The sequence below is a fragment of the Phyllobates terribilis genome, unplaced genomic scaffold (genome assembly GCF_046119375.1).
Source record: "Phyllobates terribilis strain yellow unplaced genomic scaffold, ASM4611937v1 Scaffold_4__5_contigs__length_816908805, whole genome shotgun sequence".
NCBI classification, from domain to species: Eukaryota; Metazoa; Chordata; class Amphibia; order Anura; family Dendrobatidae; genus Phyllobates; species Phyllobates terribilis.
In genome coordinates, this window is record NW_027362764.1 from 37,445,099 (window position 1) to 37,470,980 (window position 25,882).

At 44.4% G+C, this 25,882-nt stretch overlaps 1 protein-coding gene across 1 annotated transcript in view; it reads right to left on the bottom strand.

Annotated features, from left to right (window-relative positions):
• TSPAN13 (tetraspanin 13) overlaps nt 1-25,497 on the bottom strand; it is a 31,926-nt gene extending 6,429 nt beyond the window's left edge. Inside the window, exons 1-2 of the mRNA XM_073677265.1 lie at nt 25,278-25,497; nt 2,613-2,780 (exon numbers count right to left, since the gene is read on the bottom strand). Of these exons, the coding sequence (XP_073533366.1) occupies nt 2,613-2,780; nt 25,278-25,340 (231 nt within the window). The 5' untranslated portion in view covers nt 25,341-25,497. The remainder of the gene's footprint in view (nt 1-2,612; nt 2,781-25,277) is intronic.
• Between the last annotated feature and the right edge of the window lie 385 nt (nt 25,498-25,882).

A 25,882-nucleotide genomic window follows, 5' to 3' on the forward strand; every position in this document is an offset into this window, starting at 1 on the left:
CTGAAGGGAGCGCTCCGTCTACACGGGCAGAGCCCTGAGCTCACAAATATGGGAGCAGCACCAAAGACTTATTTTATAACAAACTGCAGCTAAGGGGACATCCCTTTAAGACTGAGGTCACTGGACACAAAAATAAATCAAAATCTACCTGCAGCCACCACTAGGGGGAGCTCATGACATATAGGTTTATACAGCAATCACAAGAGGCGCTCATAAAGATTTGTACAGGCATCACTAGGGGGATTTCACTACATTCACATTTATACAGCCACCACTAGAGGGCGCTCACTACATACAGATTTATACAGCCACCACTAGAGGGAGCTCACTACATACAGATTTATACAGCCACCACTAGAGGGAGCTCACTACATACAGATTTATACAGCCACCACTAGAGGGAGCTCGCTACATACAGATTTATACAGCCACCACTAAAGGGAGCTCGCTACATACAGATTTATACAGCCACCACTAGGGTGAGCTCACTACATACAGATTTATACAGCCACCACTAGGGTGAGCTCACTACATACAGATTTATACAGCCACCACTAGAGAGAGCTCACTACATACAGATTTATACAGCCACCACTAGAGGGAGCTCACTACATACAGATTTATACAGCCACCACTAGAGGGAGCTCACTACATACAGATTTATACAGCCACCACTAGAGGGAGCTCACTACATACAGATTTATACAGCCACCACTAGAGGGAGCTCACTACATACAGATTTATACAGCCACCACTAGAGGGAGCTCACCACATACAGATTTATACAGTCACCACTAGGGGGAGCTCACTACATACAGATTTATACAGCCATCACTAGAGGGAGCTCACTACATACAGATTTATACAGCCACCACTAGAGGGAGCTCACTACATACAGATTTATACAGCCACCACTAGAGGGAGCTCACCACATACAGATTTATACAGCCACCACTAGGGGGAGCTCACTACATACAGATTTATACAGCCACCACTAGAGGGAGCTCACTACATACAGGTTTATACAGTCACCACTAGGGGGAGCTCACTACATACAGATTTATACAGCCACCACTAGAGGGAGCTCACTACATACAGATTTGTACAGGCATCACTAGGGGGATTTCACTACATACAGATTTATACAGCCAACACTAGGGGGGGGGCTCTCTACATACAGATTTATACAGTCACCACTAGGGGGAGCTCTCTACATACAGATTTATACAGTCACCACTAGGTGGCGGATCCAGTTACAGTGTCTTGAAAAGTATTCATACTCTGTGAACTTTCCCACATTTTTTCACATTCCCCCCCTAAGCTTACATGTATTTTATTGGGATTGTATGTGATATACCAACACAAAGTAATTCCTTTACACTTCACAAAAATCTAATGATACAGGGTTTTCTAAATATTTATCTGAATATTATGAGGTGCATTGGTATTCAGCTCCTGAGTCAATGATTTGTAAAACCACCTTTCTCTGTAATTCCTGCTGCAGTCTTTTGGGGTCTGTCTCTCCAGCTTTCTCTGCAGTCTTTTGGGGGTCTGTCTCTCCAGCTTTGCACATCTAGAGGTGACATTTTGCCTCTTCTTTGCACACTCGCTCTCGCCCAGTGAGATTGGATGGAGACGTCTGATCAGCAATTTTCACGTCTTGTCACAGATTCTCTGGGATTTGGGTCTGGACTGTAACGGCGCCGTTCAAACCCATGAATATGCTCTGATCTAAACCCTCCATTGTAGCTCTGGCAGGATGTTTAGGGTCATTGTCCTGCTGGAAGGTGAACCTACACCCCAGTATCAAGTCTTTTGCAGTTTTTAAACAGGTTTTCTTCTAGAATTGCCCGGTATTTAGCTCTATCCATCTTCCCATCAACTCTTACCAGCTTCCCTGCACCTGCTGAAGATAAGCATCCCCACAGCAGGATGCAGCCTCCACCATGTGTGACGGTGGGGATGGTATTTTCAGGGTGATGTGCAGTGTTAGGTCTCCACCACACAAAGCGTTTTGTATTTAGCCCCAGAAGTTCCAGTTTGGTCTCTTCTGACCAGAGCCCCTTGTTCCACATACTTCCTGCGTCACCTACATGGTTCATGGAAGAATCTAGAGTTATTTTGCCAAGAGGAATGAGCAAAAAATTCAGCCTATAGATGTGCAAAGCTGGTATAGAGAGGCCCCAAAAGACTTGCAGCAGTAATTGCAGCGAAAGATGGTCCTGCAAAATATCAGACTACAGGGGGCTGAATACAAATGCACGCCAATTTTCAGATTTACACTTTTAAAATAATTAGAAAACCATGCTTCATTTCCTTGACACTTCACAAATACTTGCTACTATGTGTTGGTATATCGCAATAATATACATTTAAGCTTGTGGGTGTAATGTGGAAAAGTTCACGGGGTATGAATACTTTTCATGGCACTGTATAGTCATGGGTTTCACATTCCGATAGCGCAAACGTGTCATTGAGAATCACCAGTAACCTTAGGATTTAGGTCGACACCTTGGTTGCAGAATTTCCTGACGTTGCATCGGGTATAGATATTGACGTTATAAAGTTCAGACACGTTACGAAACACATGAACGGCGAATGTGAAAGGATACAAAGAACAGTAACACCTGGTGATGTTTAATGGCTCCAATTAACCCTATGAGGGCAATGAGGAACAGGATGATCCCGACAGCAACAGCGACTCCGACCACTCGCAGGCTGGAGATGAGACCAAATTCAATCCCCCAGGCGGCAACGCCAATCAGCAGAAGGCTGACCATCTAGAAAAGAGCAGAGAGAGTCATCTATGTAACTGTAAAGGACACAAAGCTTCTCCGGAATCCTGAATGATAAAATTCGCAAAGTTATGAAGCACTGTAAAGAAGGGAGGATAGATGTATCCTTACTTAAAGGAGTTTTCCTGCACTCAAAAGCTATCCTCTATTCACAAGGTCCTACGATTGGGACCCGCACTGATCACACTGACAGAAAAAAACGGCACTACGACGCCATACAAAGTCCATGGTACTGACGAAGACAGTCGACTCTTGTACTTGGCTTTCTTCATCTTGAGGACTGGTCATAGGTTCCTTTAGTGGGACAACACATTTATCCAGGTATACATGTCATTTAAAAGTCATATCGGGTGCCATTCATCTTTCCAAAAGCAGGTATACAAGAGGATTTACATTTTTAGAACTTTATCATATTTGAAGACTTCAGCCAAGCACTTAAATACTTTCAATTATAATAACTTTTGTTATATTATATTATTAGTAGTAGTGTTGCATTTATACTAATATGACTGTAGTTTTTATAATGTAACAACAAATAGTTTCTTGATGTAACAGAAATAATAATATAGATGTAACCTGCTACATTAGTATTATCCATTACATTCTAACACCACCTGTTGCATTACAATATCTTCTGTTACATGGTTATAACTTCTCCGATAAGGACGGAGTGTCATCTGACACATCAGCCCCGTGTCACTGGATGACCACATACGTGACTCACGGATTCTGCGTTAGCAGGAGGACATCGGCTCCTCATATATTAGCTTTCGTGTCAGTATTTTTGGGGGTACCTGCAGGATAACTCAATTTCTTGGCTTTGAGCCGAAGCTGCATCTAGTCTAGAAAAACTCCCCAGATCCCACACAATCCCCCCCTCCTGCCGTGTTAGTTTTGTTATAATGTATCTGGGGACCAGACAATAACTCACCGAGTATTGTCTAGATTCGATACAATCCCCCCCCCCCCCTCCCACAAATCCAGATGTGACCTCGAATGTCACACTACCCTATTGTCACACCAACATTGAAATAAACCCTCAACTGTGAGAAGTGAACATGCACGCAACGTATTCACAGACAGCAAGGAGAAATCTTGACAACTATGAACAGCGTATTAAAAACTTTTCAGAACTATCCATTGCACAAACTGATATTTCCGCAAAGAGATGCATCAACAATGAAATGTCAAAAATTGCAATGACACATCCAGCTCTGCTACATCAGTCCTGAGCGTTTGCTTAAATAAAAAAAAAGTAAAAACTTCAGTTTCCTGGTCTTGTCCAGCGCCCAGTGATGGATTGCTGGGATCGAGTACATTATGTGGCTGGAGAGGATGTCCTCTTCCCTACAGACATTTCCAGCATTTCCTCTGGAACAGGATAAAAGAGGGACCAGGAGAGACGTCAATTTACATGACGACCCTACGAGACCCCATAGTAACAGTCCTACAGGAACAGCAAAGCAGAACCTTACCGTAACTATAGGGCTCCATTCAAAATCTCAAACATTGTGTAAACAGCTCCTATGCAGAACTATGTGGTACCACGGCGACAGACTACACACTTTGTGTAGTCTGCCCCTGATGTCATTTTTTATGACACAAAGAGGGGAGAATGGAATTGGAATAACACAGGAAGACAAAATTAGACTGCAGGGTTTTTTTTGTAGTCTGCACAGGAGCCACAAAACGAGTTGTTTTTTTCTTTTTTTTTTTTTTACATTTGCAATTGATTATTAGTTGTAAAAGTATAAACACCCTTTAAGAAAACATTTTTTTACTTCCCCTGTTCTACTTTTTATCTATAGGATATTTTATCCTCAATTCACACAGGAAACTAAAATCAGAATTCTGCTGCGACCAGGGAATTATACAATCTGACACTATAGGTCCCATCAGGACTCAGATATAAAACCACATAGAGGTCAAAGTCGGAACCATCCGTCTCTTTGGGTGTGAATGGAGAACAGGGCAGATCAGTACCAGATAAGGAAAGTATTTTCAAGTTACTCATCCTTTTCTTCCTGTAGATTTTAACTGTGAAGAGTTGCCATAAAAAAAAGGAAATTCCCCTTTAAAGGTGAAGATTCTATGATTGCAACTATGTTTCTGTCTCTGTTTATTTACGGACAAATGTTCTCATATTGAAAAATATTATAATCAGAGGTAAATCTCATCCCTGTGACCACAGAGAGGGGGGGGGGGGGGATCGTACGAAAAGTTTCTGAAGGGAAATGCACCGTGAAATAGCACAATCCATCTCAGTCCTGGCCGTCAGGGACAATAGGCGGTTGTGTCTGAACCCGGAATTACAGCACAATAAAGCAGCAGCTTAGTCACAGTCCTCATTCACAGAGGTCATCGCAGGCCTGATCTGCTGCAAATGCCACATTCTGCAGAAATACCAAACAAACTGATAAAGAGCACGAAAAAAAAAATCTCATCTGTCCTGTTTCCGGGAAAGCTGGGTGTCATCCAATGTCACCTTTAGCCATCCTCTATCACTGGGCTTTGTATGGATCCGGAATTGCAAATCTGAGCAGGGAAAGTATCATTACATGGCTAGGTAACTCTGCTACTCAGGACTCTAGGAAAGCTGAGTGAATAAAGGCCAAACACAGATAGAAGTGGGCCCTGCGAAAGAACAATATATGGGCCCTTTACAGTTCATCATAATGCACAAGCCCACCTGCACTGGAGATGAGGGTGGCCCCCTTAACTCTTGGGCCCCTTTGCGACTGCACAGGTTGCAGCAATGATATGTCTGCCCCTGGGCCACACAGCTTTCCCGAATATTAATATATACATGGACAATCTGGCTGCTTTGCCGTTCTGGTGTCTAAGAAAGATGTGCCACTACCTATTAGGCTATGTGCACATGGTGAGTTTTTTTATGCATTTTTTTTCCACGCAGAATTGGCCCCAAAAACATATGTTAATCCTTATTGCCAGCATTGCCTTTGAGAATTTTGAAAATCTGTGTACATGATCAGGAATTTTCCTGACAGGATTTCATGTGCGTTTAAATCTGTCAATTATTTGTTCGTTTTTGCCTGCGTTTTTCCTATGTAATGCATTGGCAAAAATGCATGGTAAAAACGCATCAAACACACACGGAATTTCCGTAGAGTTTTTACCGCCAAGAGGTGCAGAAATTTCTGTACAAAATACTGACCATGCGCACATACCCCAAGGTTCATTTAGATGTCAGTTTTTTTCCGTACAAGTTCTATCAGTGTTTTTCACAGCTGGAATTTGTACCCATTACAGTCTACGTAGCTGTTCACATGTACAGGTATTTTTGCTGACTGAGTGTTCCGCACAAATTAAGGCTGCGTGCCCACTATGCGTTTTTCAAGCGTTTTTTGCCGCGGAATTTCCACAGCGAAAACGCTTAAAAAACGCTTGGTAATACGTGCCCCATGGTCCCCAATGATAATCGGAATGTGCTGTGCACATGCTGCGCAAATTTCCGCTGCGGATTATCATTGCGGAAAAATACGCAGCATGTCCATTAATTTTGCGGACACGCAGCGTAATTGCCGCCATTGACTTGCATTGAAATCGCTTAATATCCGCATGACTACATGTGCACAAGCGGATATTAAGCGATTCTATGTACGGATGGTACCCGGGTTTTGAGAAGAGAAGAGGAGACTCTCCACCAGACCCGAGTACCATGGTATCTGTAAAAAAAAAAAAGAATTAAAAATAAAAGAAAATAAATATTATACTCACCTTCCGATGGCCCCCGGCCTCCTGTACGATGCGTCCAGTCTGTTGTATGGGTCGCGGTGGTGTGTAGGACCTGCCATGACGTCATTCAGTCATGTGACAGGTCACGCGACTGCTGACGTCAGCGGTTGCGTGACCTTGTGAGAGTGTGAAATGTGATAACAGCAGGAGAGCACTAGGACCCTGTGACTTTAGCCTGGCTGGGCTCAGAGGAGGGGCAGTGCTAGAAACTGTGTGTATTCTGAGAGTGTCTGATGTGTGAGTCTAGACAGGAAGTCTGTGAAAAGGAGCTGCAATAAGACGCTGTCTTTACACTCCTCCATGTGGAGTTTGTTTACCCCTTTTCTCTGTTTAAGGACAAGTGCTGAGCTGGGGAAGCTGTGTGGCTCTGTGGAGTTTTGTGGAGGTCCATGCTGAGTGGATTATAGACTTTGTGCTGAAGGAGTCACATGTCGAGTGATGAAGGGACTGAGTAATCCATTTCTGTGACGGAGCACGTGGATGGTGTACTGGATAACAGTGAGAGACTTCGGGAGGAAAGAAGGTTTCTGGTGTCATTTCCACTGAGAGGATATTGACAAGACTTTGTGAAGAGATCTTCCCAGACCTTAATCTGAGGCTACAGGACTAAAGTCCCCGGCGTGTGGGCTCGGCATCGGCCGACAAGACAAGGAATTTTTGCTGTTTTGTGAACTTTGTTTTTGTTTTGGCGCCAAAGTTTTCCGGGACTAGCTGCAGCCACCGTGATTCACAGGCCTGTGATAGACTGCATCTGAGGTTAACGGTACCATAACTTTAAGATATCCGGATATCCTGATAATAAGGGTATAAGAGAAATGGATACAGTTTCATGCATTATTATTGTTCATAGTGGTAGGATTGTATGCAGTGTGCCATCTCAGGGGGTCCCCATAGACCGCCCTCACTAGACTGACATGTTGTTTAGGTAAAATTGTTCCAGATCTCTAGAATAATTCACACAAGCTGGAAACCTTGAGATTGGCACATTGATTTCAGCTCTTGCTGATTGTCTCTACTTAATACACACAGTGTCCCAGGCAGAACCTGAGACTGATTCATGCAATACTGAGTTTTAGTACAATCCCTGTTTTAGTAAAGAAAGTGTTGTTTATTTCTGTCTCTGTCTCGGTTTGTGACTCACTGGATCTCTCTGGGACCTCCGGTCATTACAACCTGTCACATGACTAAATGACGTCATGGCAGGTCCTTTCACACCACCGCGAGCCGTAGAAGAGACCGGAAACGGGAGAAGAAACCACGGGCCATCGGAAGGTAAGTATAATCTTTATTTTTTACCATTCTTATTCTTTTTTTTTTTCTAACTATTACTTGGTCACACTGTCGGTTGCATGGATTTATATAGTGTGGCCAAGTTGTCAAGCACTTTTCCAAGTGATGCTAAAAGCGCTTGATAACCCGCATTCAGAAATGCATGTGAAGAACGCTTGACAAACGCTTCTACTTGGCAGGAAAAACGCATGTAAAATCCGCATGCGTTTTTCCTGCCAGGGAGAAGCGGAAAAAATATGCAGCATTTCTGCATCGTGGGCACATAGCCTCAAGGAGAATTTGTCTCCTGATCTGATTTAGATCTGATCTTGGATCAAACTCGCAAATGCAAGTCTATAGGTCCGTGAAAAAAAAAAAACACACAACACTGATGCCATCCGAGCGCTTTTTGTTTTTCACAGACTGATGGGAGAAGCTGGAGAAACCTCCATCATTTGTTTTTGTTTTTTCATTCGAGAAAAACCTGATGAAACTGATCAAACCGATGGCAAAAACTGACACTGACCAAACTCTGATCAAAAACACAGAAGAGCGCAAGAAAAATCACTGATGTCTGAAGCTCTTAATTTGTTCTCATCACACAGTTTTCCCAAGAACCTTAAAATTAAAAAAAAATGAGAGCAGGGACCCTGCGTCATTAGGGTATGTGCCGGTCCATTCTCCAGGCGACCGCCACTTGGAAGCTGCTCACCATATACATGCTCGCGGTGTAGCCGCTGCAAAAAAACAACTGAACACATGTCAAAGAAGACGCTTTAGAACAAACACAGCCGGCAGTTTCCTGCTTGAAAAAGTTTAAATGACATTGTGTGCACTTAAGGAGTAAAAGTCATTTTAATTTTTATTTCAGACATTAATAGTAGACGTGAAAATAACAAACCTTGTAATCCATTTTATCAGTGAAATCTGCTTCTTTCTTCTGGACTGATCTTTCACTCTCAATTTATAGGTAAAATCTGTATTCAGTGAAGACGGACTTTCCCCATTACTGAGATAGGAGATGACAGTTTGTGCTTTCAAAACTATGGAGTCGAGGGAGGAGCTGGAGGCGACACAGACATTGTGCTGAAAGGTCTCTTGAAATAAACAGTTACAGTTCTTCATAAAACTTCATGAGCACCAACGGTAATCTCTCTCAGTAATGTAACAGTCTGTCTTCACTGAATACAAATTTTACCTGTGAATTGAGAAAGAATGATCAGTCCAGGTGGAGAAAGATTCGGATTTCGGATACTGTATGGAGGACTGCGTGGGGCCCATTATTCCGTATGGAGGACTGCGTGGGGCCCATTATTCCGTATGGAGGACTGCGTGGGGCCCATTATTAAGTATGGAGGACTGCGTGGGGCCCATTATTCCGTATGGAGGACTGCGTGGGGCCCATTATTCCGTATGGAGGACTGCGTGGGGCCCATTATTAAGTATGGAGGACTGCGTGGGGCCCATTATTAAGTATGGAGGACTGCGTGGGGCCCATTATTAAGTATGGAGGACTGCGTGGGGCCCATTATTAAGTATGGAGGACTGTGTGGGGCCCATTATTAAGTATGGAGGACTGTGTGGGGCCCATTATTCTGTATGGAGGACTGTGTGGGGCCCATTATTCTGTATGGAGGACTGTGTGGGGCCCATTATTCTGTATGGAGGACTGTGTGGGGCCCATTATTCTGTATGGAGGACTGTGTGGGGCCCATTATTCTGTATGGAGGACTGTGTGGGGCCCATTATTCTGTATGGAGGACTGTGTGGGGCCCATTATTCTGTATGGAGGACTGTGTGGGGCCCATTATTCTGTATGGAGGACTGTGTGGGGCCCATTATTCTGTATGGAAGGCTGTGTGGGGCCCATTATTCTGTATGGAAGGCTGTGTGGGGCCCATTATTCTGTATGGAGGACTATGTGGGGCCAATTATTCTGTATGGAGGACTATGTGGGGCCAATTATTCTGTATGGAGGACTATGTGGGGCCAATTATTCGTATGGAGGACTGTGTGGGGCCAATTATTAAGTATGGAGGACTGTGTGGGGCCCATTATTCTGTATGGAGGACTGTGTGGGGCCCATTATTCTGTATGGAGGACTGTGTGGGGCCCATTATTCTGTATGGAAGGCTGTGTGGGGCCCATTATTCTGTATGGAAGGCTGTGTGGGGCCCATTATTCTGTATGGAAGGCTGTGTGGGGCCCATTATTCTGTATGGAAGGCTGTGTGGGGCCCATTATTCTGTATGGAAGGCTGTGTGGGGCCCATTATTCTGTATGGAAGGCTGTGTGGGGCCCATTATTCTGTATGGAAGGCTGTGTGGGGCCCATTATTCTGTATGGAAGGCTGTGTGGGGCCCATTATTCTGTATGGAAGGCTGTGTGGGGCCCATTATTCTGTATGGAAGGCTGTGTGGGGCCCATTATTCTGTATGGAAGGCTGTGTGGGGCCCATTATTCTGTATGGAAGGCTGTGTGGGGCCCATTATTCTGTATGGAAGGCTGTGTGGGGCCCATTATTCTGTATGGAAGGCTGTGTGGGGCCCATTATTCTGTATGGAAGGCTGTGTGGGGCCCATTATTCTGTATGGAAGGCTGTGTGGGGCCCATTATTCTGTATGGAAGGCTGTGTGGGTCCCATTATTCTGTATGGAAGGCTGTGTGGGTCCCATTATTAAGTATGGAGGACTGTGTGGGGCCCATTATTCTGTATGGAGGACTGTGTGGGGCCCATTATTCTGTATGGAGGACTGTGTGGGGCCCATTATTCTGTATGGAGGACTATGTGGGGCCAATTATTCTGTATGGAGGACTATGTGGGGCCAATTATTCTGTATGGAGGACTATGTGGGGCCAATTATTCTGTATGGAGGACTATGTGGGGCCAATTATTCTGTATGGAGGACTATGTGGGGCCAATTATTCTGTATGGAGGACTATGTGGGGTCCATTATACTGTATGGAGGACTATGTGGGGCCAATTATTCTGTATGGAGGACTATGTGGGGTCCATTATACTGTATGGAGGACTATGTGGGGTCCATTATACTGTGTGGAGGACAATGTGGGGCCATTATACTGTATGGAGGAATATGTGGGGCCCATTATACTGTATGGAGGACCCATTATACTGTATACTAGTTGGCCCGCGACTTTGTCCAAGTTTTTCATTTTGGCCCTCAGTGTGTTTGAGATCCCTGGTTCAAGGGGGTCTGTATTTGAAATGAAAGTCTGTTTTGAAGTTCATTTATTTATTTCGGGGTTTCTGGTCCAAGGACTGTACTAGTTTAAGGGAGTCTGGTCCGGGGGGTCTTATCTTGAGTCTGTATTTGAAAAGGGGGCCTGGTCCAGGGTCTGTATAAGTTTATGAGGTCTGGTCTGGAGTTGGCATTAGTATAGGAGGTCTTATCTGGGATCTGCATTTCTTTTAAGGGTCTGTTTGTTTTGGGGTATAATGAACAGGTTTGTGCAATACTTATATTTGTGGCACTTATTACACATGGCCACCCCGGTCCAGACTGAGGGCAGTGATAGCTGGTAATGCGGTCGTCACCCAGCTTTCCCATGGCTGCTGGATTATTAGGAGAGGTTTCACCCCGAAGTCTGCAGAGCTGGGTGATAATGGGATTTGGAAGCTGAATGACGGACTGTGGAGAGACTGGGGGTCCATCCAGGGGGTCTGTGGGATGTATGTTCCCAGGTCGGCGCTCGCACAGCGCCCCTCCATTCACTGATACTTAACCTCTCGTCAAAGCCATTTGTGAATGAATCTTTCAGAAGCAGTCACCCATCGACAATGGCTGAATGGTGCGGGGCGTCTCCATGGAAACAACTGCGTGCGCATCCACACACATGACGCCAGCGCTGGTACTGTGGGAACAGAGCCGAGGAAAGTGAGGGGAAAACCTCCTCATGTACTACCACAGCCATGGAAACTCCAATCCAATCAGCTGTAAAGATGCGGTTACCCGTAGCAACCGGAACGTCACCACGAAGATGCTGATGGGTCCCATAGCAACCGGAATGTCACCATGAAGATGCCGGTGTCACCCATAGTAACCAGAATGTCACCACGAAGATGCTGATACAGTGGTGGCCAAAAGTATTGGCACCCCTGCAATTCGGTCAGATAATACTCAGTTTCTTCCTGAAAATGATTGCAATCACAAATTCTTTGGTCTTATTATCTTCATTTAATTTGCTTGCAAGGAAAAATCACAAAAGAGAATGAAGCAAAAATCAAATCATTGATCATTTCACACAAAACTCCAAAAATGGGCCAGACAAAAGTATTGGCACCCTCAGCCTAATACTTGGTTGCACAACCTTTAGCCAAAATAACTGGGAACAACCGCTTCCGGTAACCATCAATGAGTTTCTTACAATGCTCTGCTGGAATTGTAGACCATTCTTCTTTGGCAAACTGCTCCATGTCCCTGATATTTGAAGGGTGCCTTCTCCAAACTGCCATTTTGAGATCTCTCCACAGGTGTTCTATGGGATTCAGGTCTGGACTCATTGCCGGCCACCTTAGAAGTCTCCAGTGCTTTCTCTCAAACCATTTTATAGTGCTTTTGGAAGTGTGTTTTGGGTCATTGTCCTGCTGGAAGACCCATGACCTCTGAGGGAGACCCAGCTTTCTCACACTGGGCCCTACATTATGCTGCAAAATTTGTTGGTAGTCTTCAGACTTCATAATGCCATGCACACGGTCAAGCAGTCCAGTGCCAGAGGCAGCAAAGCATGCCCCAAAACATCAAGGAACCTCCGCCATGTTTGACTGTAGGGACCGTGTTCTTTTCTTTGAATGCCTCTTTTTTTTTTCCTGTACTCTCTATGTTGATGCTTTTTCCCAAAAAGCTCTACTTTTGTCTCATCTGACCAGAGAACATTCTTCCAAAACATTTTAGGCTTTCTCAGGTAAGTTTTGGCAAACTCCAGCCTGGCTTTTTTGTGTCTCTGGGTAAGAAGTGGGGTCTTCCTGGGTATCCTACCATACAGTCCCTTTTCATTCAGACGCTGACGGATAGTACGGGTTGACACTGTTGTACCCTCGGACTGCATAGCAGCTTGAACTTGTTTGGATGTTAGTCGAGGTTCTTTATCCACCATCCGCACAATCTTGCGTTGAAATCTCTCGTCAATTTTTCTTTTCCGTCCACATCTAGGGAGGTTAGCCACAGTGCCATGGGCTTTACACTTCTTGATGACACTGCGCACGGAAGACACAGGAACATTCAGGTCTTTGGAGATGGACTTGTAGCCTTGAGATTGCTCATGCTTCCTCACAATTTGGTTTCTCAAGTCCTCAGACAGTTCTTTGGTCTTCTTTCTTTTCTCCATGCTCAATGTGGTACACACAAGGACACAGGACAGAGGTTGAGTCAACTTTAATCCATGTTAACTGGCTGCAAGTGTGATTTAGTTATTGCCAACACCTGTTAGGTGCCACAGGTAAGTTAACGGTGCTGTTAATTACACGAATTAGAGAAGCATCACATGATTTTTCAAACAGTGCCAATACTTTTGTCCACCCCTTTTTAGGTTTGGTGTGGAATTGTATCCAATTTGGCTTTAGGACAATTCTTTTTGTGTTTTTTCATTGAAGACAAATTAAATGAAGATAATAAGACCAAAGAATTTGTGATTGCAATCATTTTCAGGAAGAAACTGAGTATTATCTGACAGAATTGCAGGGGTGCCAATACTTTTGGCCAGCACTGTAGATCCCATAGCAACCAGAATGTCACCACGAAGATGCTGGTGTCACCCATAGCAACCAGAATGTCACCACGAAGATGCTGATAGATCCCATAGCAACCGGAATGGCACTATAGAGATGCTGATGTTGCCAATAGCAACCAGAATATCAACACATAGGTGCCATTTCATTCATAGCAACCAGGACAACCGAAAAGAGATTTCAACTTCACCCATAGCAACAAGAGCGTCACCACAGAGATGCTAATGTTACACAAAGTCCCCAGACTTTCAGCTATTTTGAGCACTTTGCACCATTGCTCCTCACACGACGCTGCTGGTACGTTCCTCATTGTTGCACGTTATGTGAAAGACGCTGGATATAAGGAACTGTCCAGATATAAGGTTTAGGGCTCATTCTCATCTGTGTATAAATCGGACGAATGCAATCCAAAAATAAATAAACCAGATTTCACTCTGACTAATGTTATTAAATGATTCCCTGCTCATCTGAGATTTTTTTCTCAGCTCGGATCGGACTGAGAAAAAAAAAAATAAACAAATATATATATATATATATATATATATATATATATATATATATATATATATATATATATATATATATATATATATATATATACACACCACAGCATGCCACGAGTGGCCGCTTATATCAGATGAGATTCGCCAATGGTAAAGGGTACGAGAAAAACAATGGCGCAGGGCACACGGACCATTCATGTGCCGTCCGATTTTTACGCACATATCTCAAAGGAAACCAAAACATTTCATCAGCCAAGTATAGTAAATTCAGAGCCCAAACTGTCAGAATAGAATAGATAAAAATAGGTCAGTGAAATATATAATCAGTGCTTTGTATGTATATTTTTCTTTACTTGTATTTAGCTAATAATTAAACATATTAATAAAAAAAAAATGGTGTGAGGTCCCCCTTATTTTTAAATAACCAGTTGAGAGAAAGCAGACAGCTGGGGGCTGGTGGTGTTATCCTGGGAAGGGGCCACTATCCATGGATCTTTCCAGCCCATTAATAACAGCTCATAGCTGTCTGCATAACCTCTACTGGTTATTAAAGAAGGGGTAATCGAAAAAAGAAAATTATGTGGGGTCCCCCCAATTTTTAATAACCAGCAACGAATAAGCAGACAGCTGCAAGCTGATGTTAATAGGCTGGTAAGGGGCCATTGATACTTTTCCCTTTCCAGACTAAGAACACCAGCCCTCAGCCACCCCAGAAATGGTGCATCAATTAAATGTGCCAATTCTTGCGCTTAGCCTCGGCTTTTCCCAATTTCCCTCGTGCATTGGCAATCATGGTAATGGTTTTGGGGTTGATGTCAGCTGTGTATTCTCCGCTGACATCAAGCCCAGGGGTTAGTAATGGAGAGGTGTCTGTCAGGCACCCCCATTACTAACCCTGCAGTCAAACGAAAAGCACACATACGCGAAAAAGTCCTTTAATTGTAAAAAGCACTCCCCGACAATTACCCTCTTTTACCCATTTATTACCATAAAAAAATAAAATAATGCAAAGGGGTTCACTGTAAATCCATAATACGGTTGTCTCAGAGCCGATGAACTGCGATAACCTTACTGATGTCACCGCTTGTCAAAGCTGCCGGATTCACACGCTACTCTTAGTGAGTTCCAGCCTCTGGATGTAGCAGAGTTAGGGATCGTCGTGGGAAATCCAGATTATGGATTTATGGCGGATCTCTTTGGATTATTTTATTATGGTAATAAATGGGTAAAAGAGGGTAATTGTCGGGGAGTGCTTTTTACAATTAAAGGACTTTTTCCGGTGTGTGTTTATTTATTTTGACTATGGGGTTAGTAATGGGGTTGTCTGACAGACACCTCTCCATTACTAACCCCTGGGCTTGATGTCAGCGGACATCAACCCCAAAACCATTACCCTGATTGACAATGCAACAGGGCAATCTGGAAGAGCCAAGGCTAAGCGCAAGGATTGGCACATCTAATAGATGCGCCATTTCTGGGGTGGCTGAGGGCTGGGGTTCTAAGTCTGGGAAGGGGCCAATATCCATGGCCCTTCCCAGTCTATTAATATCAGCCAGCAGCTGTCTTCTTAGCCTTTGCTGGTTATTAAAAAATAGTGTGGACCCCACATCACTTTTTTTTGGGTTTCCCCTTTTTAATAAACAGTAAAGGCTACACAGACAGCTGTGAGCTGTTATTAATAGACTGGGAAGATCCATGGATATGGGCCCCTTCCCAGAATAATAACACCAGCCTGCAGCTGGTTATTAAAAATAAGGGGGAACCCACACCATTTTTTTTTTATTATTTAATAGATTTAAAAAAGCCTAAACAACCTTTAGTGCCACATGAAAGGCACTAAAGGGTGCTAGTTTATTATATGTAGGGGGCTTGAGACATTAAATATCTACAGGATATCTATCCTATTTATTCTATCGATCTATCTATCTATCTATATCTGTATATTAGATTGCTTTATTACTTAGAAAACTGGCTTGAAATGACAGAATTACTGTATGTAACAGCTGATGTTAAAAACACATTGCATCCGGATGCTACTTGAGAAAAATCGCATTGTACTCGCAGGACACTAGTCCTACTTTTTAGGAACAACTTCGGAGAGATTTTATTTATGCAGAGGAGTGCGAGCTCTTACACCATAAATCAGGTCAGGAGTGAACGTCACACCCCAGAGTAGATGTGTGATGACACCGCAGCAGGCTCCACGTTCTGACATGTCACCATGTGGCAGCGACACAGGAGGAGGCGGATTATTTCCTCCTGGTTATCAGATATCAGGTACTTTTCCACATGTCACAGGAGAGGCGACCGCACAAGTGGCGAGCAACCAAGGACCAGGAATGCCCCAAATATCCCTGAGGCTGGAATCACCCACGTCCAAGGACCCGCACAGTACTGTCACCGGATTGGTAGTAGTGGCAGCAATAAATAAAGTCTTAAACCATACTACCAACCCTATATTAAGGCCGATACTATTGTATCACTAACATGGGTCCCCAATAGTGGTGCCCGGCCTGCAGGACCCACCAGAGTGGCGCCCATCCACATATTACTGTCATAGAATTTCATTAGCAGCTTTAGTCCCCTGAGCAGCACCTATAACATATATATTGCTAATACAGCAGTGTCCATCTGCTAAATCATATATGAACTTCTGAAATAGTAACACCAACACATAAGAGCCCACACTGTGCAGCAGTGCCCACACACCCCATATATAGGCAGCCACTACACAGCAGTACCCACACATCATGTATATATAGGCAGCCACTACACAGCAGCGCCCACACACCCCATATATAGGCAGCCACTACACAGCAGTACCCACACATCATGTATATATAGGCAGCCACTATACAGCAGTGCCCACACACCCTATATATAGGCAGCCACTACACAGCAGTGCCCACACACATACATTACACACACACTATATATATATATATATATATATATATATATATATATATATATATTTATTTATTTATTACACACACACACACACACACACACACACACACACACACACACACACACACACACACACACACACACACACACACACACACTACCGTTCAAAAGTTTGGGGTCACCCAGACAGTTTTGTGTTTTCCATGATAACTCATACTTTTATTGATCAAATGAGCTGCAAAATTATTAGAAAATATCGTCCAGACATTGACAAGGTTAGAAATAATGATTTTTGTTAGAAAGAATAATAATTTTCTCCTTCACACTTTGCTTTCGTCACAGAATGCTCCTTTGCAGTAATTCCAGCATTGCGGACCTTTGGCATTCTAGCTGTTAATTTGCTGAGGTCATCTTGAGACATTTCCCCCCCATGCTTCCTGACGCCCCTCCACAAGGTGAATTGGCTTGATGGGCACTTTTTCCGTACCATACGGTGAAGCTGCTCCCACAACAGCTCAATGGGGTTGAGATCTGGTGACTGCGCTGGCCACTCCATTACAGATAGAATACCAGCTGCCTGCTTCTTCTCTAAATAGTTCATGCATAATTTGGAGGTGTGCTTTGGGTCATTGTCCTGTTGTAGGATGAAATTGGCTCCAATCAAGCGCTGTCCACAGGGTATGGCATGGCGTTGCAAAATGGAATGATAGCCTTCCTTATTCAAAATCCCATTTACCGTGTACAAATCTCCCACTTTACCAGCACCAAAGCAACCCCAGACCATCACATTACCTCCACCATGCTTGACAGATGGCGTCAGGCACTCTTCCAGCATCTTTTCAGTTCTGCGTCTCATAAATGTTCTTCTGTGTGATCCAAACACCTCAAACTTTGATTCGTCTGTCCATAAAACTATTTTCCAATCTTCCTGTGTCCAATGTCTGTGTTCTTTTGCCCTTATTAATCTTTTCCTTTTATTAGCCAGCCTCAAATATGGCTTTTTCTTTGCCACTTTTCTCTGAAGGCCAGCATCCCAGAGTCGCGTCTTCCCTGTAGACGTTGACACTGGCTTTTTGCATGTACTATTTAATGAAGCTGCCAGTTGAGGAGCTGTGAGGCGTTGATTTCTCACACTAGAGACTCTAATGTCCTTGTCTTGTTGCTCAGTTGTGCAGCGGGGCTCCCACTTCTGTTTCTACTCTGGTTAGAGCCTGTTTGTGCTCTCCTCTGAAGGGAGTAGTACACACCGTTGTAGGAAATCTTCAGTTTGTTGGCAACTTCTCGCATGGAATAGCCTTAATTTCTAAGAACAAGAATAGACTGTCGAGTTTCACATGAAAGTTCTCTTTTTCGGACCATTTTGAGAGTTTCATAGAACAAACAAATGTAATGCTCCAGATTCTCAACTAGCTCAAAGGAAGGTCAATTTTATAGCTTCTCAAATCAGCCAAACTGTTTTCAGCTGGGCTAACATACTTGTGCAAGGGTTTTCTAAACATCCATTAGCCTTCTTACACAGTTAGCAAACACAATTTATCAATAAAACACTGGAGTGGTGGTTGTTGGAAATGGGCCTCTATACACCTATGTAGATATTGCAATAAAAACAAGACGTTTGCAGCTAGAATAGTCATTTACCACATTAACAATGTATAGAGTGGATTTCTGATTCATTTAATGTTAGCTACATTGAAAAAAAAAATGTGCTTTTCTTTCAAAAATATTGAAATTTCTAAATGACCCCAAACTTTTCAACCGTAGTAATATTATATATATATATATATATATATATATATATACACACACATAGCCAGCCACGACACAGCAGCGCCCACACACACCCTATATATAGGCAGCCACGACACAGCAGCGCCCACACACACCCTATATATAGGCAGCCACTACACAGCAGCGCCCACACACACCCTATATATAGGCAGCCACTACACAGCAGCGCCCACACACACCCTATATATAGGCAGCCGCGACACAGCAGTGCCCACACATCATGTATATATAGGCAGCCGCGACACAGGAGTGCCCACACACCCTATATATAGGCAGCCACTATACAGCAGTGCCGGCACACCCTATATATAGGCAGCCACTAGACAGCAGTGCCCACACACCCTATATATAGGCAGCCACTAGACAGCAGTGCCCACACACCCTATATATAGGCAGCCACTAGACAGCAGTGCCCACACACCCTATATATAGGCAGCCACTAGACAGCAGTGCCCACACACCCTATATATAGGCAGCCACTATACAGCAGTGCCCACACACCCTATATATAGGCAGCCACGACACAGGAGTGCCCACACACCCTATATATAGGCAGCCACTATACAGGAGTGCCCACACACCCTATATATAGGCAGCCACTACACAGGAGTGCCCACACATCATGTATATATAGGCAGCCACTATACAGGAGTGCCCACACACCCTATATATAGGCAGCCACGACACAGGAGTGCCCACACACCCTATATATAGGCAGCCACTATACAGGAGTGCCCACACACCCTATATATAGGCAGCCACTACACAGGAGTGCCCACACATCATGTATATATAGGCAGCCACTATACAGGAGTGCCCACACACCCTATATATAGGCAGCCACTACACAGGAGTGCCCACACACCCTATATATAGGCAGCCACTACACAGGAGTGCCCACACACCCTATATATAGGCAGCCACTATACAGCAGTGCCCACACACCCTATATATAGGCAGCCACGACACAGGAGTGCCCACACACCCTATATATAGGCAGCCACTATACAGCAGTGCCCACACACCCTATATATAGGCAGCCACTATACAGGAGTGCCCACACACCCTATATATAGGCAGCCACTATACAGCAGTGCCCACACACCCTATATATAGGCAGCCACTACACAGGAGTGCCCACACATCATGTATATATAGGCAGCCACTATACAGGAGTGCCCACACACCCTATATATAGGCAGCCACTACACAGGAGTGCCCACACACCCTATATATAGGCAGCCACTATACAGGAGTGCCCACACACCCTATATATAGGCAGCCACTACACAGGAGTGCCCACACACCCTATATATAGGCAGCCACTATACAGCAGTGCCCACACACCCTATATATAGGCAGCCACGACACAGGAGTGCCCACACACCCTATATATAGGCAGCCACTATACAGCAGTGCCCACACACCCTATATATAGGCAGCCACGACACAGGAGTGCCCACACACCCTATATATAGGCAGCCACTATACAGGAGTGCCCACACACCCTATATATAGGCAGCCACTACACAGGAGTGCCCACACACCCTATATATAGGCAGCCACTATACAGCAGTGCCCACACACCCTATATATAGGCAGCCACGACACAGGAGTGCCCACACACCCTATATATAGGCAGCCACTATACAGGAGTGCCCACACACCCTATATATAGGCAGCCACTACACAGGAGTGCCCACACACCCTATATATAGGCAGCCACTATACAGCAGTGCCCACACACCCTATATATAGGCAGCCACTACACAGGAGTGCCCACACACCCTATATATAGGCAGCCACTATACAGCAGTGCCCACACACACCCTATATATAGGCAGCCGCGACACAGCAGTGCCCACACACCCTATATATAGGCAGCCACGACACAGCAGTGCCCACACACCCTATATATAGGCAGCCACTATACAGCAGTGCCCACACAATACATTACACCACTATACAGTAGTTTATATGATCTCGTGATTGTTCTTGCTCCCTGTGCAGCGCAGGGTCACCGTCACATGACGTTACCAGCCGACAGGTCGCAGTCATATGATCGGCTGCTCCCAGGTCACCTCTATGAAGAAGTTTTACTTGCTGACGTTTCCACACTTGCTCAGAACAATCATAAACTGATGGTAATAAGATTCAGAGTCAGCAGCGGTGAGAAGTCCAAGCAGATACCAGACATAGGCCTATATCCAGAATAAAGGAAACCCTGGAATTATCCTTTTCTTTCAATCTCTCCGATTGCCGGGAAAACTGGGTGACAACGACAGAACCTGCTGCCAGCAACTTCACCAAAACTCTGAAGGGTAAATCTATTTCCCTATGTAGTGTCCTCCGTATCATGCAGGACCCATGGAAAGCTGGATGACAATGTATAATAGAGCCAATATGAGGTTCATCCTCTGCTATAGCATGGGACATGGCAATTTAGCAAGGGTTTAGAATTCTCTTATGTTCCGGAACACACAGCTCCTGAAATACTCTGTGCTGCTCTCTAGCTTGATAACACTGCCAGTGCACCATCACATGCAACCCTGCTGGACATGTAAATGCCCTCACCAGACCAGTGCAATTATCTCCTCAAATACTCTGTGCTGCTGTGACCTTCCATTGGTCTCCATTCTTCTCACATATCACTTGTCCCGCACATTACCCTGTTGGACAAGCCACAAGGTCAGAACAATCCTCTCCTGAAATACTCTGCTCTGCTGTAGTCTCATACTGGTCTCTATTTCTTTCATTCCCCGGTCCTGTCCTCACTATCATCATTATGGCTGGATAGGTTACTCCCCCCATCCCCTTACCCAAACACAAGATTGACCTCTGAAATACTCTGTGCTGCATTATGCTTTCGGACGGTCGTGTTACTCCAGTTTTTGAATAGTTGGGCGCTGGCTATGCGGTTTAAGGCTACAGGGAGTCAACAGTTTACTTGCCTTTGGCTAAAGCAACTCTGAATTCTACATAACTGGGTGAGGAGACATAAGTGGGTGCAGAGCCGGGGCTGGACACTTCCAGGAAGCCTGGCTGATGCCGTGACTGCAAATGGCTGTTGTAACTGATTATTAAGAAGTAGTCTGTAATATAACTGGCCGTAATAGGGGGAACGGAGCGTTTATTCACACTGGTATAAACCTGGTCCTGGATCAAGCCGGTATGGCAGCAATGTCACCAAACAGGACAGACCGGGTCCTCAGCCCAGCAGGGTGCAGAGGGGACTGAGCTCATTCTGCACAAATCCACATCAGGAATATTCTGCATTTACTTCATATATAATTATTATAAAGATTTGAGCCCAGAAAAGTGGTGAAACTGGTGACTGCAATGCAAATAGCCACCCTCCCCCGCCTCGTCCTGAGCAAATACTGCGTATCACAGCCCTGCCACATGTCACCCTTATAATGAGATTATACCTATATTATTCCCCCATGACGTGGCAGGGTGAAGCCAGTTTTATACCAAGCAATTGCTTAAAGAGCAATTCCATAAAATAGGTTCTGGGTATAGAGATCACGGACCACCATTGTATTTTAGTCTCAGACTAAAATTATACATTAACAATGGTGGCCCCCGCCCGTTCCAGCCAAATCTACACCACCTTTCATTAAATTTGGCCATATAGATGGAAAACATTAGAAGCAGCCTTTTCGTACTGTTTTCCTGGGTTTATTTTGTTCATTTAGTTTTATCTGTGCAGGACATGCTACTAAGTGGAAACCATCAACGAGCTGCTATTGTACTAATTGGTACCTCTATGTATTGCGCCAAGTGGCCAAATATTGGATAATGACCTGTGCTGCCATACAGTACCTCATTATAGGCACCATACAATATGATGGTAAAATAATACCGCCCTGCATTGGCCATAATAAAACTGCAATATAGGTGTCTAATACGGTATGGCAGCCACCATACACTGCCAAAATTACTGCCATACTGTGCTCAAATAGTACGTAAAATGTGCTCCATACAATCTCTAAATAATACTGCCATGCAATGCTATTAAGATATGTGATGGTCGGTGCCACAAATCAATCATTTCTGCACCATTTTGTGTCCTGTGCTGCAGTTTCTCTTTACAACGTGAAGGTCGGCCCGGAAAATGTAATATGGTGTCCGGCTGCAAATGGGCCATGGGTCTGAATAACACAAGCCATAATAAAAAGTAATGATAAAATCCCTCCTCCTGCTTGCTGATGGTTTCCAGGCAGCAACATCAGTGACAGCGCGGAGATGAGCAGCTGGTAGACAAAGCAGGTGCCGCTTATCTCAAAGGAAAGAAATAGGCGGAATCCATCACGACCTTGTATCCTGCCCCCAATATGCGCAGCATTAGTGCCTCGTGGTGAGGATAGTACGCAGATAGATATCGAAGGAACATTTTCCTAGACGTTCTAGAACCATTTTCTCATTTTACTACTCAGGCTAAAGCGAGAGGTGAAGGAGACATGAGATGAGGACGCTGCCTACTGCGCTCAATAATTCAGGTGAAATACAACCCACCCACTCTGCTACATCACAGACGCCACCAGGCCAAGGGCTGGAAATCACAGGGTGCAGGAGGGAGGGGGACGAGAACTATAGGGGGCGCTATATGCAAGTGAGCAGGTCCTCAGTAAGCCCTCGTCATTGAGAAGTCTTCTATTTCCCTTGGGGTGGTACCATCGGTCCATGTGGAAAATCCGCCATGTTAACCGGCACATTGACTACAATCGCACCGCATGTTTCATCGTTCACACGGACAAAAAAAACACGCTCGTCTGAATGAGCCCCAAAAATAAAGTGTCTGAATCTTTCCAGCATATAGACTGGTCATGGGGCATCTTACACCACCGGCCCAGAACATGACGGATAACTAATCTCTCTTCTAGAAAAGGTTGCCTGCACATTTCATGCTGTAATAATGGCAGCCCCATAAAGGAACTGCTAGAAAAATGGGAGTTTATTTTTATTTTTTTTACCTCCTATGAAAAGAAGAAATAGACACTTGGACTATAAACGGATGAAAATGGAATCCTGCACAATAAAGGCCTCCGACATTAACTTATTTTTTGTGCATAATAAAAGAAAAAACAAAAACATTTTTCATCAGTGTGGGGGAACCGATTATTTTTGGTGCTTGTGCCCGTTTTTTTTTTTTACCATCAGTGCGGCATCCGTCTTTCTTGAATGCAAAAATATAATTCTAAGTGTTTCCTACTCGTAAAGGTTCATTCAGACATCTGTGAGAGATCGGAGCACTAATGTACGGACTTGGCTGGAGGTCTCCCAACCCGAGAAATCTTCATGTGTTACCATAAGACTGTCCTGCTCGTGTTGGGAGAACCGTGGCCAGTCCGTGCATTGCGGTACAATCTCGGACGTCTGAATGCGCCTTAACCAGTAAGCAATGTACACCGCTCCGAGGACACGGCGTCCGTGAGCGGTTTATTTTATTTTTTTTATTGACGGATTCATTGGACATGGCATTTGATTCAAGAGCCGGATCAAAAACAGACTTGTTTTAAATTTTTTTTGGGGGTCTGCAAGAAAAACATAGATATGTGAACACCTCCATAGACTGTTCTATCAATGAAAAACAGACATCTCAATGAGGCCTTAGGCGAGAAGGGGCATGAGAAGGCACGCGGATGGTAAAAATAGACAAAAATGGATGAAGATCGGATCCAGCACACAGATGAAGAAAGGTCCATTTATTTCAAGTATGCAAAAAAAAAAAAAAAGCATCTAAATAAACAGTACAAATCACTGACGTGTGAATCTGGACTAAGGCAGAGCCATGTGCACAAATCTTGCAGATCAGCACATGGAGGATCCCTACAGCTCCTTATCATCAACCCTCCATGTGCCGCCATAGACTGCCTCCATACTGCACCACATTCTCCTATAGAGGCAAGGCTATAAAACACTGCATGCAATGAAACATACAGTATAGGCCTATAGATTCCTATTACTGATCCAAAATAATACAGATCGTTAGATGGAAAGACATTGCTATGGTCTAGATCAGCACTGAATGTGGAAGTGATAAACAAACATAACAGGATACATTGTATCAAGTAAACAAGAGAACTATCTAAGCACTGGGGAATGATAATGTGCTGGTCTAGTGCTGTAAATTCTAGTGATACATATACTATACATACACAGCATATAGTTCTATACTATATACACTCAGACCATATATATTATATATACACTGGAGCAGTAGCAGTTTCTAGAACATGACAGAAACCCCCCATCTCCTGCACCAGGGCTCTGAACAAGGCTGATCTAAAAATACCAGCCTGGTAAGAATATCCTGTTCATCAAGCAGGATATTGATCTGCCTCCCTGCTTCTGATGCAACCCAATCCAGGCAGGCAGAGGGCTGGAGCTCACCCCAGCAGCTGATGAATGGAGGATAATAAGGAGGCAGGTGCAGAGCAGGGAGCCCAGGGTGCTAGGAGTAATCCCACCAGCTCTACGGAGGAAGGGAGGACCCCCAATACTCACAATATACAGCAGGTTGAGGACACATAAGGAGTTCTTGGAGCAGGTGAAGCCACCACACACCATGTTGGCTGCTTGCAAGTTTCAGGCTCCCTCTGTGATGATGTCCTGGGCCAGGCAGAGAGGGAGCTAAAGGTCTGAGGAGCTGTGGGATGCGACAGCTGTGACCAATGTCTCCCCACCTCTTGTCTTAGGTGGAGAATAAAGGAGGAGGGTGGTTCTTTCTCTTACATATAGACCTATTATAATAGCTGGCTGCAGTGGATGAGCGCCCTCTGCAGGCCAACACAGGAAATGCGACCTAGGCTGAGAATGACCTGTTACAAAGTTACCCAATAGGTTGCCTTATATAATGCTGATTATATGTGCACAATGATAATGCTGCACTTTAGGGAAAGTTAATGCAAAGCTATTTACAGTATGTAACTGTTATATTTATTGGAGATTGCAGAAATCCAGACAGCAGCTATAACCCCAGTCAGGTGGATGGGACTGATAAGTGATGCAAGGGGCGGTTTTGAGGGCTGTGGCATCGGCCAGTTTGTCTTTCTTGGAACATCTCATAATTGACTATGGCTATGTCCAGTGGCGTAACTGGAAGCTCATGG